The following is a 15,579-nucleotide window of genomic DNA, read 5'->3' as shown; positions in this document are numbered from 1 at the left end:
TCTGGAGTACAGTATAGGAGGCTGCATTCCTCCTGCAACTGGGGCTGTATGTATAAAAATCCCATCCGCCTTGTGGGGACTGCAAAAAGCTGCATTTTATTCAGTGGTATTTATGCCACATGGGGTCTCAGCTTCAAGCTGCATTTAAAAATGTACATACACAAAATTTTTACTTGTGTAACTACATTATGGTATTTATTAATTATTATTCATACAGTCCAAATCACAGCTTGGAGAATAGTCAACACAGCTTCACAATTCTGAAGGTCTCAAAGGAAAAATCTCTGCATTTCTTCTGGGATTTCTATACACACAGATTTCTATACACACAGATTCCATTCTGCAGTTTCTGTGCCATATACTATATTACAATATAATATTGGAAAGTAACTGTCCCACTGAATGCAGGAGCTATCTTGGCTATTAAAGGTTGTGAAATTAAAGGTTGTTTGTTTCCATTGGGGAGTAAGAGAATTTTGTTTGCATCTGTGTCTCAACTATTGCAATATAACTTACGATTAATACACAAATAATTAGAAGTAATGCAATATGCCTATAAAGAAACCAGTGCTTGACTGTCATACATGTCCCTCTACAGTTTAGTTTGCTACAGATTGCCCCCACATGACCCAATTACAGCCCGACAATCCTCCTAAAGGCAAGCTGTAGCTCCAAACAAATTGCAGTTTTTATTTTGGCCACTGTAGTGCTGCACACCCTGACGTTCGGGTGTATTCTGTGCACACCATCGAGTTACACAACAGAAAGTGAAACTTTGTAGAAACACTTCCTGGTGTGCAAACTGCTAGTTGCATGCCTGTGGGGAGCTGAACTTGTTCAGTGTGAGCTATGTTTTGGAAATCCGCTTCTTCGTGTCTGGTTTACACGGCCAGGTACTGAATTTCCATTGTTCAATGTTACACTGTATGTTTACAATATTGGGCTTCTCACTAGAATGCAAAGGTACAATATAACTAAGATGCAAGTTGCATACATAAGGTAGTAATAGGTTGTAATTCGGCAGACTTTAATATTATGTATATAGTTACACAGCTATTAGAATACTTACTGGAGATATATTTGTAGTTACTATAGGCAACCAAAGTTTTCTTTTCTTTTTTTTTCAACCTGCTGTTTTTATACATTCTTCCTCCTCTAAACGGTATCCGCAGGGGCGGCCAATTATCATTCAATGAACAACTGCCTTGTTATCCCTTAAAGGGATTCTACCACTAAAACAACATTTTTTCTATTTACCACGTCCGAATAGCCTTAAGAAAGGCCATTCGTCTCTTACCTTGCTCAGTCGCCTCCGGCCCGCCGTTCCGTAGAAATACCATTTTTTCGAGGCCGCAATTGCGCAGTATGCTCCTCTAATTCTACGCTGAACAGAGCATACTGCGCATGCTCAGTATGGTCTGTACAGCCCTTCAATGCGAGTGAAGTCATCCAGGCTTTCAGAGGGTCTGTACAGACCATACTACAGACCATACTGAGCATGTGCAGTACGCTCTGCATGCGCACATTTGCGACCTCGAAAAAATGGCCGCAGGCTGGCATGCGCAGTCGGCTCTACTTGTGTCTCAATGGCAGAGCTGACAGCGCAGGTGTCGGAGTTGACCCAGACAGAAGACGACGAGGGAAGGGGAGGATGCATCTGAAGATGGAGGCATCACTGGAGAGAGTTCTCTGGCAGCAGTGGGGACGCCCCCATTGCCGTTTGAACGCTGGGGCTCGCCCTCATTGCTGCAAAAGAACTCATTTGCATACCGGTAAAAAACGGTATTTCTACAGAATGGTGGGCCGGAGGTGACTGAGGAAGGTAGGAGACGAATAGCCTTTCTTAAGGCTATTCTGACGTGATAAATAGCAAAAAATGTTGTTTTAGTGGTAGAATTCCTTTAAAGGAGATCAGGATAGTGACGCGCCATACTTAGGGATTGGTAAAGGCCTCACTCTCTGCATGCCCATCAACCAGCTATTGAAAGGGTCATGGAACCCATGCAAAAACTGCAGCTTTTTCACTGTTTATATTAGTCTGTCCGCATCACATTGTATACTTAAAGGGAGTCTGTCAGCAGTAAATTGGTTATAAAACTAGTCCCAGCACAATGTATGAATTTCTGCAAGTTCCCTTTAGATAAATTCTACAAAAACCTCTACAGTGCATTTCCATAGTGATAGCACTTATCTTTCCCTTATTATCATACCCCATCACTAGGTCTCTCTCAGACCTCAATATAATACAAAACAATTCTCCCAGTTTAGCCGTAATACTACAGCTAACAACTATGTCCTATCTGGATACCCATTATGTGGAACAATAATAGGTACCTAATAAGCTATTGAAGAAGCTCACTGTTACCAGAACCAAGGAGCTGTGTAGGTTAGGCCATCCTGATGTCAGTGCATTACAAGGCAGCCGCTCTTTCTTTGCTTGCCGTTTCGATCCAAGAGTAATTGGATAAGTTATGCTCAAGACATGGCATATGGTTCCTGCTTGCTGGTAGATATTCCTAATATATTATAACCCTAACAAACATATGCTTATGGTGTGACAGTGAGCAAGGTATAATGCTCCTTATGGTGATGAGGCTTGTTTTTAGTGAAAGCAGAAACCGTTTTCCTAACCCCTCCTAAGCCTTCTCTAAAGAAGGTCATAAATATGAGATCAATAATAGCACTAATGTCATTTCTATGTAATGCTTGGCCGCTGTTCAATCTATATATATGGTGGGAAAAGAAAAAGAATTTCAAAAGCATATCATCTCCTCTCATTTGCATGGCCCAGTTTTATCGACTGCTATATGAAAAGATACTTTGTTGTTTGTTTACATAGGAACACGGAAGATCAATGAAAACAGATCTGAAATATTAAGTGTCATTATAGTTAATTATAACATTTATGTTGGTTTTTGTGACCTGATTACAGTATTAATACCATCCTGTATTGGTTTCTTCAGGTTTAGGAATTTACTTTACATTAATACATATATTGTATTAATTTGTCATAGGGAAACTCCCTGACTACTGAGCAACATTTGCTGCAATATGTGTAAGGAAGTAGCCCCATAAATGTTGCCCTAATTACCTTGTGTGTTTGCGGTTTAAGGCTGTATTCACACTGAGTAACGCTGGCGTTTTTTGTGCATATTTTTGCACATAGCGCCGCGTTAACGCCGCGTAGCGCCGTGTTAACGCCGGGCAACACCACCGCAAAATAGCGCGGCGTACACGCGGCGTACACGCGGCGTTAACGCGGCGCTACGCGGCTTTAATGCGGCGCTATGTGCAAAAATAAGCACAAAAAACGCCAGCGTTACTCAGTGTGAATACAGCCTAAAGCTACGGCTTCAAGTAGCAGGCCACAGCAAAAAAGCGATGTGGGGAAAACCTTGGCAACGCATCACAGTTTTTCGTGCAGCACCTTCTATTTCCATTATACCTATAGAGAAACTGCCAGCATTTCCACAAGTATAACTGACATGCTGCAATTTCCAAAACTGCAACGGTTGCTGGTAATGTAAAATGCAGCATTTTTTGCCGCAGCATTTCCACCTTGACCAAAATGCAGTGCGTTCACAACGTGGGACCGCAGCCTTAGACTTCTTATAAGTACTGTAGCCAATCTATAGTCACTGATCACAGCCCTGCCCTAGTGGATCTAACAGGGCAGAGCTATCGAGTTACAGGCAATGCAATGTGACAGTATATTGTCACAAGTTAAATGAGGTTTCTTTTTAGTGTCCAGCTGAGTAGTTTGACATAAAGTTTTACTTTAGAATGAAAGATTCTTACAGGTTTTCCTAAGTCTAAGAATAATTCATTAACTGCAGGTCTTATATTTATGGGGGGCTGTCGGAGATCGCCAACCCTACAGCCCTATAAAAGTGGATGGAGATCTATCATTCTATACACACCAGCACTCCAGTGACATGAAGCATTCAGTGGAGGTTTCAGGCCCCAGTTCTTTCATTCCTGTTAAAAACAATTTCTCTATTCATTCCTATGAGACTCGCATTGATTCCTAACGGGGTGCCTTAGAAACCCGCCAGGGAGCTGCAACACTCTGGTTGGGAAGATCGTGCCTTCATGCAATGTTATCTGCATCTTTAGGGTTTTTTGTCTTTTGGTAAATATTATTTGGTATGGGGGGCCCTGGGAAAATTAGTTTTTTCCAGGACTGCCATGAGTCTGATGGAAATGGATATAAAATCTGACTTCTTGTTCACAATTGGAAAGTCACTTGTAAATTGGAAAGTCACTGTGTAAATTGGAAAGTCTTATTGCTGGTCACATGATACAGCCGAGGACCATAAGGTAGTGGATAACTCACAAATACAGTCCTGGGTAAAAAGATTACCTGCACCATTTATATCGTGTACCAAGCCAGAGAATAAACATTTTGTGGTAATGCTTCTTTAAATTACCAAACATGGGGATAGTCAGCGGTGTTTTATTATAGTCAGACAATACACATAGATGACAACTCACACCAGTGTTGGTCACTGAAGGTAAGATTGATTGCAACAAAAGTATTGTTATATTATAATATATTACAGTATGATTCAGTGCCTTAGGTCCTCATAGATCAGTGGTTCTCAACCTTTCTAATGCCGTGACCCCGTAATACAGTTCCTCATGTTGCGGTGACCCCCATTCAGTTTGGAACACGCGTCCATAACGGCATGCGTTCCAGCTGAATAGCGCTGCTGCAGACAGTAGCGTGGCTTCTCAGTGGCTAAAGCCATCGGTATAATCCTCCTACAAACACCCGTACATTATATGTCCCCCAGTTTCATATAACCCCTTCATCTGCCCCCAGTTTCATATCTACCTCCATCTCTGCCCCAGTTTCATGTCCCCACATCTCTGCCCCCAGTGTCATGCCGTACCCCCCTTCATCTGCCCACAGTTTCATGTCCCCCATCTCTTCCCCCAGTTTCATGTCCCCATCTGTTCCCCAGTTTCATGTTCCCCCATCTCTGCCCAGAGCTTCATGTCCCTCCATCTCTGCCCCCAGTGTCATGCCGTCCCCCCCGCTTCATCTTCCCACAGTTTCATGTCCCGCCATCTCTGTCCCCAGTGTCATGCCGTTCCCCCCCCTTCATCTGCCCCTTCATTATGTTCCACCTTAATGTTTAAAACAAAAAAAACCTCTTATACTCACCTTCCAACGCTCCCCTGCCACTCTCTCCGCAGTCTCGCTCACTCATATAATTGTAGGCGCGATGTGACGTCATCACATCGCGGCTACACATACAGAAGCCGCAGCACAGCGTTAAAGCAGGAGCTGGCTGTGACAGCTCCTGCTTTAATCGCCTGTATGTTCAACTCATCGGCGTCCTCCAGGCGCCGATAAGTTGAAACCAGGACATACCTCCCACCGACCAGGACGGTTGGGAGGTATGCTTTAGGCGACCCCTGTGTTTTGGTCGTTCGACCCCCGCCGGGGTCGCGACCCACAGGTTGAGAACCGCTGTCATAGATTATAAACTCGCACAAGAGAATCACTTGTTTGATACATTAATTTTTTGGCACATTGTAATGTCAAATACTGTCTGTCATATATACATTGATTTGCAATGTGCTGCGGAATATGACTGCACTATATAAATAAAATTATTGTTATTAGGTAAAGAAGAAATTGAATCGTGTTCTCTTTAATGTGTATGTCTTACTGATAACACAGGATAACCACAAGACCCTTCGACTAATAATAATTTGAGTTTTCGTATCTGAGTTATCTCTATTTGACCTGTTCCTTGCTTTGTCCAGCAGGGTCGTAGTAGCCAGGAATATGCATGTCGCTGTAATAGGAGCTGGAGTGATTGGACTCTCCACAGCCCTATGTATTCACGACCAGTACCAACATTCAGTTCATCCTCTGAAGATTGAAGTATATGCAGACAAGTTTACCCCACTCACCACAAGTGATGGAGCAGCGGGTCTGTGGCAGCCATATCTATATGACAATGGCAACAAGCAGGAGACGTAAGTTCTTTAACTCTACCTTTGACCTCTCTTTCCTCCAAAGTTTAATTATAATAAACTGTCTGTGCAGATGCTAGCTGGAATCAGGAGGAGTTCACGCTACAGTTGCTAATGTCCGTTGCTGTCTTCCGTCATGTTGTTTACGTTAGTGTCAATGGAAACGGTTTAACCGTTCTCGGCAACAGTTTAATGTCCGTTGCTGTCATTCTATGGCAACGGACATTAGCAACACGAGTATGAACTCCCCCTTAGTGCAAATTCATTTTCACGGGGACATGTCAAGAAGCAATGGCTTTTTATTTTTTATGTATGGTGTCATAACACAGTCAGAAGTGGATGCAACAGGAAGGAAAAATGTTAAGTCTTTTCTTTATATTGCCCCTTCCTTTTGAAATTAGGTTTGCCTCCAAAATAGCATTAAAAACCTATGGTCTATCCTGGTATATTGTCCTACTTGCAACTATCTCTGCATGACCGTGTACTTATACCACCAATTGTGTATTTGTTGTTATGTTTTTTGGATGTTTTTTTTGTGTTGGCAATTTCTCTGCACTCATAGTACCTTCCTCAGCCATCACCACAATGTTACAGAGAGCTGAAGACCTGTCCCCAGGGCACCAACTGCATCATTGCATAAGACTTCAAAGTTGTTTTTCTCCAAATCTACAAAGGTGACATACATAACAAATATTGTTTATCACTATAATGTGCTCAGAAACATGGTGGTGGCGGTTGAATATGGTTGGTGAGGTGATAGACTCCTCTTAAATAAGATATTACAAAAAAATTCTAAATGTTCGGCATCTATTCAGACAATTCATATCTAAGCTATGGATTTTCTACATTTCATGAAAAGTTCAACTCATGGTAAATGAGGTTTTTTTGTTTGTTTTTTAGTCGGTGGAACAAGGAAACTTTTGACTATTTGCTAAAATTTGTACACTCCGCTGAAGCCCAGAACATGGGAATATTTCTACAATCTGGATACAATTTGCTGAAAGAACCTGCGCCTGTATGTAAACAGACAGTATTTTGTTATGCTTTTTTTTCTGTTACTTACCTATCCCTGCGCTCATCTTCAATGACCTCTGAGACGTCATGTGACCGGGGGGCCTGCGTCGCGATGCATATGGACACAGGTCCCAGTCATGGGACGTCATGCAAGTAGGCCCAAAGCCTGCCCGGAGAGGTAAGTAACACTGTTTTTTATGTTCCTTACCTCTCTTGGGCCTCCAATCATTATACTCGGAGGTCCGAAAGACCCCCTGAGTATAATAGTGCTTGTGGGGCCCTGCCAGGAACGGTAAGTAAGTAGGGCCTGTTACTGGCTGGAGTAACTCCAGCCAGTAACAGCCTATTAACAAAAACAAAAAACCACAGCGGTAGCTGCTGTCGCCAGGCCCCCTAATGTCCCGGGCCCTGTGTCAGCCGCTACCGCTGCTACCCCGGTAGTTATGCCCCTGCTTAGTAGCTATAGGTTTAATAACATACATTGTACAAATTCCATTCAGTGGAAGCTTATCTCCTATTGCTCATGTAAGTATTTAACCAGTGACCTAGATTAAGTCTCCAAAGAGATCATGCCCAATTAGGTGCTACACCTATAATAGAAACACAACATTACAGAAGATCCCCCTTTTCAAAGGATACTACATTGTAGTAAAACAACAAAGCAAGAAACCAGCCTGAAAACAACCGTAAGACACTGGCCTTGCAGTTAAAGGGGTTGTCCAGGATACAAAAAAAAAAAGTATTATGTTTGGATGCTCCAGTGTCTCCCAGTGTGGTCCAACCCAGTCCTGCAGCTTTGGTGTTTTGTTTTCGTGGAAGTCCCCGCCACACGTGACTGCTGAGGCCAATCAAGTGATGTCATTACCTGTGATGTCCCGTGTCCTTTCCTTAGGCCACTGAGGCCAATCAGCAGCCTCAGAAGCCTAAGGAAAAGACACAGGATGTCGCAGTGCAGAAGCAGTACCTGACTGCACTGGGAAACACCAGAACTCCAGTGATAGCTGAGTATGGTTTTTGTTTTGTTTTTTCCACCTACCCTGGCCTAATATAAAGAAACATTTTATATACTGGACAACCTGTTTAAGCACTGGGCTCTCCAAGTGCATATCTTAATGGCCACGGAGTCACAGTGGGCTTGTAATCATATTGGGGGCCAGTGGGCATATGTTTTAAGCCTTATTCACATGTCCACATCTGTGGACATGTGTGGTTCGTGCTTTTCACTGATATCACCCCTGCCTGCTCATCTGCGGGTGGTGTCTTGTCCCTGGTTGATCCAATATTTACATCTGTGTAAAGCAGATCAAATTTTTTCTTGTATATATTGTGAGTCTCAAGGTCAGTGAAAACAGATAAGATAACACACAGATGGTCATTTTTTTATTTTTTTTTGTGGAACCATAGATTTTCATTGGTGTGATGCATCTGTGAAAAGAAGGACGTGCTTCGGTTGAATGAAGGCATAAAAATTTGTAAAAATGTGTAGCTGTGCTGTGCGAGAAAACTGCAGATAGCACACTTAGGCTGTGTTCACACAGAGGAATTTGCCATGTATTTAGGGATGGATTATGCCCCGGAATCCAGAGCAGATTTCCCCCGGAAAACGCCTCCCATTGTTTTTAAGCTGACTATACACATTATATTAATAATGGCTAAACATGGCTATTTCTGGGTGTAAGCCAACTAACTAATGTGTATGGAGATTTCCCAATGCCAACCCAATGTGGATATCAAGAAAAAGATGGAATTCACAGGATAAGTTAAAGGGTCATTCCAACTAGTACTTGAGTGTGACGTTACATTGCTTTATCTATCTTGCCAGATACAGCTAAAATGCCTCCTCAGTGTTTACAGCTGGTTTCCTAGGTTGCAGACCACCTCTCTCGCCAGATTGACGGCTCGATTTTAATACATTACATTACAATAATGGCTGCAGGAATTGGTAATAGTCCATGCTGCTGACATGGGAGTAATGTAGCTGTGCTCCTGCCGTTATTGTAATGTATTAGGACTAAGGGGATAACAATTGGGATATGTAGTGATAAATGATACTGTGTAGGGGACACCAACAATGGAATTATTACATGTAAAGACCACTAATGTTGCATTAAACTATGTGGGAGGCACTAATTCCCCATTAGTGCCCCCATAGAGTATAATGCTCCTTAGTGCTCTCATACAATGTCTTTTAAATTAATTATTCAGAAAAAAAGAAAGCTCACCAGTGGATTCCCTGCACTGAATAAGCTCTCTTACTAATATGTATGCAAATCTCCCCGAACTTCAGTTATTACATTTGCACAGCAAAGAGGGTGTCAGAAGGCTGTGCAGGCTGTGTTACCTGCTGCAGCTCTGGCTGGCTGTGACGTCACCTAAGTCACACTTCTTCTACTGCAGGTCCATAAAGTAGAGTCAAATATGTGACCAATAGCCTTACCAGGCAAGGCTGTGACTGGAAAACTCTGTGTATTTTTTCTGCCATGTGGGACCTCGACCTTAATCTATGTCTATGCAGCAATGTGCCAAGGAGCCTTGGCTTAAAATCTAAGGGCTAAATCATCATTTAGTTGCCACCTGCAGCAGTGAGTAGTAACCAGAAGTATAAATGTAGCTTTGCTATATACCATGGGTTAGTATAAAATAAATAATGCAATATATTTGAACAGTTTATGTAGACATATCCATTGCCAAATGATGTCTCAATGTGAGTGTACTCCTTATTCATATCACTAAGATGTCACTTCTGTCTTAAATAACTAAATTTTGGCAGCAAAAGCAGCTGCAAATAAAAGTCTTGTATGTGACACTAGGCTCATACATGTGATTTTGTGTTTTTCTAGGAACCTTCATGGAAAGATGATGTCCTTGGGTTTCGACACCTTACACAAAGAGAGTTGGAATTATTTCCTGGATATAGGTTTGTCAGTCTAGTCACAGCATGATACCTGTATTATTATTAGAATATATTTATTGGTATAGTAGTATACATTATGTTACTCTTCTAGCCCTCATTCACACGTTAGACGCAATCGCGGATGTGTGAGGTCCGTGCTTTCCATAGACAACACCCCACCTTGCTCATTTTTGGATGGTGCGCTATCCATGGCTGATCCACTTTTCACATCTGTGAAAAGTAGATACAATTTTTTATAGTTTAATTTTCTATACTTTGCATGTCTCTGGGTCTGTGAAAATCGGATGACACACAGATACAATGTTTTACTTCATGGACCTATAGACTTTCATGCATATGGCGTCTTTGTTTGTAGAGCCAGATATACTTTTTAGATATACTATTTTGGGGAAAGTCTGTTGCTTTGATTGCTTTTTGTTTAATTTATTATGAGAAGCTACATGGCGAAAAAAATGGCGATATTTTCCTTGTAATAACCACAATCATAGAGTATTACAGCTGGGTCTAATACAGTGACCCTGCATGCAGGGTTACTCTGTCCGCTTGTGAAGTCGGACATCTTCTCTTGCGGACAGGAAAGGATGGGCACGGAGTGCAAAAGAACGCACCCGATGCCCATTCAACTAAATGACAGGTGTCACGGACACATCTAGTGTCCGCTCCTAGTGTCCGTGACAGATTTTGAGCGGACACTAGGAGCGGACACTACATGTCGGACACCGACGGTAGTGTGAACGCCCCCTAAGAAGCAGGATGTCCCTCTCCCCATCCATTGCTGATAATGTTCTGCCATTCTGGAAGGAGTAACTATACAATTGCAAACAAATAGCTGACAAAAGCTCAAGTGACCTTAATATAGGAGATACAGGAACACTGGACTGCAAATAAAGGGCAAATACATGCAACCAAGCAGATAAAACACAAGAAAAAAAAAACAGTAAAGCTGCTTGCTCTCTGTGAATAATATCCCATCTGTAACCACACAAGCAGCTAGAAGCAGATACAAATACAAAGAATCCCCAACCTCTCATTCATATCTAGAGCTAGCCATAGTACAGAACTGTATTATCTCTAATACTTTCAGTGAAGTGAATGGGAGTGGGGAGTGTTGGCTTCCACAGGGGATTTGACAGCCTTTGCCTTGACTATATTTACAACAAGAGTAAAGCACCCCTTTGCTCAGGATCAGTTGTGGTCTTAGCATACCTTCCAACCATCCCGGTTTCAGCAGGACAGTCCTGAATTCCAGGTCCTGTCCCTCTGTCTCAGTAAGAAGGAGGTATGTCTCAGTATCAACTCCTGCTTCACCGCTCTGTTTGAAGCCCATCCCTGTGTGCTCTGCCCCCAGGAGCTGTAGCCCCAATGTGATGATGTCACTCAAATTGCGCCTACAGCTCCCTGTACAGTCCGGGAGAACAGACTTCACAGAGTGGCAGGGGAGCGAGGTGAGATGAGTATCTCTGTTTTATTATGTTAATCTGGTGGCAGATGAAGGAGGGACATTAAACTGGGGGCAGATGGAGGGGGGCAGATGAAGGGGTGACATTAAACTTGGGGGAGATGAAGAGGAACATTAAACTGGGGGGCAGGTGGAGGGTGATATTAAACTGGAGAGAGATGAAGAGGAACATTAAACTGTAGGGGCAGATGAATGGTAACATTAAACTGGGGGCAACTGGAGGAGGGCATTAAACTGTGGGGGTAGCTGGAGGGGGACATGTATGCTTCTAGTTGCCCCTAGTTTAGTGTCACCCTCCAGCTACCTCTACATTTTAATGCCCCTCTTCAGTTGCCCCAGCTTAATTTAAACTTGGGACATCGGGAGAGGGGACTTCATACTGTGGGGCAATTGGAGGGGAACATTATAATGTGGGGGCATATAATGTTAGGGTGACTGTAGGAGGATTATACTGTGTAGGCACACATAGAAAAATAGAGAATAGGTGGGGTCAAAGTAGAAGTGGGTGGGGCTAAATTTGCTGTGACACGCATTCTGTCCTTTGAACAATGGGAAGTATGGTCTTAGTGGTCAGAACCCTACCAATCAACAATTTATCCTCTATCCTATGGATATATATCATGGTAATATATTTCATGGCATCCCTTTAATGTTACAGATTTAGTTTAGCTGATGTTTTTGATATGAACAACATGAGCTCAGAGAGAGTATGTTGTAAGTCAGGGGTCTCAAACTCACGGCCCGCGGGCCGCAAGCGGCCCCCCGAACAATTTTGTGCGGCCCGCACAAGCCTAGGGACGCCGGATCCAAGTTGAATCCGGACGTTTCACCATTTTGCCCACAGGCAGTTTTATATACTGCCGGAAAGCTGACAGTGCGCTGAGTTCAGCACACTGTCGGCTTTCCCGATGTGGGCCCAGTGTGAAGAGCTTACGGTCCGGTACCGTAGCTCTTCTATGGTCAGAAGAGCGTCTCCGACACTCAGTCAGAGACGTCCTTCTTCACAGCACAGCCGAGCAGAGGGAGGGGGCGTTCCTCCCGGCTCTCACAGCACAGCGCGATTGGCTGTGCTGTGAAGAAGGACGTCTCTGACTGAGTGTCAGCTTTCCGGCAGTATATAGAACTGCCTGTGGGCAAAATGGTGGAAGGTCCTCTTTAAACATTGAGGTGGAATGAAGGGGCTCATGACACTGGGGGCAGACGAAGGGAGGGGGGAGAACGGCATGACACTGGGGCAGAAATGGAGGGACATGAATCTGGGGGCAGAGATGGGGGGACATGAAACTGGGGGCAGAAATGGAGGGACATGAATCTGGGGGCAGAGATGGGGGGACATGAATCTGAGGGCAGAGATGGGGGGACATGAATCTGGGGGCAGATGAAGGGTGTATATGTAACTGGGGGAAAGATGGAGGGGGGACATATAGTTTACGGGTGACTGTAGGAGGATTATACAGTGTGGGGGCACATGAAAATGAATGGGCGGAGTCAACATAAAAGTGGGTGGAGCTAAATTTGCCGCGGTGCGGACCGCCGACTGGCTGGGATCTTGCTCTGCGGCCCACATGCTGAGTTGAGTTTGAGACCCCTGTTGTAAGTGCTAGAGGCATAAACCTACACATGAAAAAATATTGAAAACAAAAGCCTTCTCATGTAGTAGAAATGCAAAGCTTTATGCCTTGGGGCTGATGAAGTGCATTTACCTATTGTTTATTGCAGTGGGTGTAATGTATTGTAATTCAGGATGTCTGTTGTCAAGACCCAAGCTAGTCTGTTTTGGAGAATGGGTGCCATCTAGTGGACTGTGTGAGGCATTTTTCTGATTCTTTTTTTCATTCTGTCCAGAAAAAGAATCCATATATATTAATTAATTATAATAACATAATATTTATTTAATCTTTCATAAACAGAAATAAAAACTTTATAATTGCATAAATATTACTGTACAGGGCACAGTTATGAAAACTAAGGTCATTTTGCCAGCAATAATGGAACTTAGTACAGCATGTGAAAATTTGATAGTAAAGACAGACTGGGATCCTGCAAGGCTTTTCATTATAGTGACTTCGCAGTGATATGAGACATGTGAGCATGGTGGTTCTGTGCTGCCGCACGCCATAGATAGACCACACTGTACACTTACTTTATCTGCTTGTAAGTTTTTATATCTTGTTTTTTTACAGTTATGGCTGGTTCAACACTGCATTGATGATAGAGGGGAAGAGCTACTTACCATGGCTGACCAAAAAGTAAGTTTCCATCATTGACATAGTCTTGTATGTTGCTGGGAGGCCATTTCTAAACAGGGCAGTGAATAAATGATGACTGCCTAATAATACAATGCATTAGTGCTGTGACACTAGCAATGACATGGGGACAGCTCATGTGATTGCTATATTCTAGGCACATGAACAAATGTTAGTCCAAGACCTTTCCTACGTCTGCCTTATTCTTCCCTGTGCTGGAGTAAAATACACCTAATTTATTAAGTGCAAATGCACCAAAAGTCACACATTTTACAACATACACACCTTGGCGCCAAAATTTGGGACCGGTAGGTGGATATTTGTTTAACCCCTTTGTGTCTCAAATTGGACTTAATGATGGAATTACTCAGTGTTCCATATCATATACTGGAGAACCATTTACACCTAACCTAGTGTACATAAATGTTCCTTTCCATGATTGTTTGTAATATAGTACTTCAGCGACATAATTCTGTCACTCCAGCAGTTGTCCTGTCACAGTGTGCTGTATATACCTTATTAGGTCCTATTGTATTGCTTTCAACCACATCCTGCTCTGTTGTTTGCATTCTGCTGTAGATTTTCCCACTATGTGTCAATAGTAGAGGTGCCAGACCTTAATGTACCTGTCTGAACCTGGTCTATTAGTGAGTATGAATGTACACCCAGTACAAGCAGCTACGGTAGATGTCCAGAATCCTCCTTCACAAATATCTAACACATGATGAAACCTTTGTTGCAATGTACAATCACTTATATTGTGTTAATTTGTACTATTTTTCGGTGTAGGTCAGAACTGTGTGAAATGTCAGTTTCTGTGAATATATTTGCATCAGATCAGAACACTTTGATTAAACACATTGCTGGATATACATGTGTCCAGGGTCGTAGTGCAGGCAAATGGGTTTTTTTTTTGTTTTTTTTTAGAACAGGTTATTGCAAGGATGGTCAAAGAATAACTCTTTTCACACTAGAACATAATAAAATAAGTGTTTGGATGGGGAGCCCTTTGTATATCATACACTGATATAAACGTAATGTTCGATGGGTATATGGCATCTATTTCATGATCTATACTGAGACTACCAAACAATAGCCCCTACTGTTTTTAACATGACCATTTATTGTACAGGAATTTGAATAAATGCCTAAATACTGACCAGTAACAGACAGAAATACAGCGTTATCATACATATAGACTGATCAGCAAGACATTAACCCCGTCACATCACAAAAATAAGACACTATGATTTTGTGGAAAAAACATGTCCTATTATACATAGATATATGGGGGAGGGGGGGGGCTGCAGTAGCAGTATTTACCTGGATCTGGACCCTGAGGGAGTCCCAGGGTCTTCTACTTAAAATATACTACTATTTTAAATTGCACAGGATCGGTAGGGACCCAACTACAGATTTTGTATTGGGGCCCAGGAGCTTCAAGTTATACCTCTGCATGTGTTAATTCTGACCATAAACATGAGTAGTATTCAGCACAGTTCAATACATGAGGACTGACTCCTGAGACTCCTGCACTTATTACGGTATTCATGTATTTATAGTACCTCCTGGTTGTGACCTATTTTATTTCTCCTACCTCTGCTTATTTTCTTATTTACCTGGTTGATTAAATTAAATTGCATTAAAAAGTCTGAATATGTATATAAATATATACAAAGCAGAATAGATAGACCTCTGATCCAGTTTGTACTCCTGGCTGTGGCAATGTTCCTGTAAGTGACTCTCAATAATGTGAGTGTTTGCTGTAGAGAGGCAAGTTTAGCAACGTGGTTGTGTCATTCTGTCTGGGATTATTCTATAGACTTGAAGAGCGAGGAGTCAAATTTATCCACAAGACAGTTAAAAGCTTTGATGAGGTAAGTGTACTAGGTCATATTGCTATGACTATATACATATTTAAGAAGTGATCTCCTGATGAAGTTGTCATTGATTCT

At 42.5% G+C, this 15,579-nt stretch overlaps 1 protein-coding gene across 4 annotated transcripts in view; it reads left to right on the top strand.

Annotated features, from left to right (window-relative positions):
- DAO (D-amino acid oxidase) overlaps positions 1–15,579 on the top strand; it is a 43,973-nt gene that overhangs the window by 23,700 nt on the left and 4,694 nt on the right. For 2 of the 4 annotated variants that reach the window (XM_075276617.1, XM_075276615.1), the window contains exons 2-6: positions 5,782–5,994; positions 6,892–7,006; positions 9,846–9,922; positions 13,562–13,627; positions 15,447–15,501. In XM_075276617.1, the coding sequence (XP_075132718.1) occupies positions 5,801–5,994; positions 6,892–7,006; positions 9,846–9,922; positions 13,562–13,627; positions 15,447–15,501 (507 nt within the window). In that variant the 5' untranslated portion in view covers positions 5,782–5,800. Of the gene's footprint in view, positions 1–836; positions 894–5,778; positions 5,995–6,891; positions 7,007–9,845; positions 9,923–13,561; positions 13,628–15,446; positions 15,502–15,579 lie in introns of those variants that run through there. The other 2 variants (XM_075276614.1, XM_075276616.1) reach the window with 2 other exon arrangements.

The sequence above is a fragment of the Leptodactylus fuscus genome, chromosome 1 (assembly GCF_031893055.1).
Source record: "Leptodactylus fuscus isolate aLepFus1 chromosome 1, aLepFus1.hap2, whole genome shotgun sequence".
NCBI classification, from domain to species: domain Eukaryota; kingdom Metazoa; phylum Chordata; class Amphibia; order Anura; family Leptodactylidae; genus Leptodactylus; species Leptodactylus fuscus.
The sequence above is the reverse complement of the archived record's forward strand: the minus strand, read 5'-3'. Positions and strand labels throughout refer to the sequence as shown.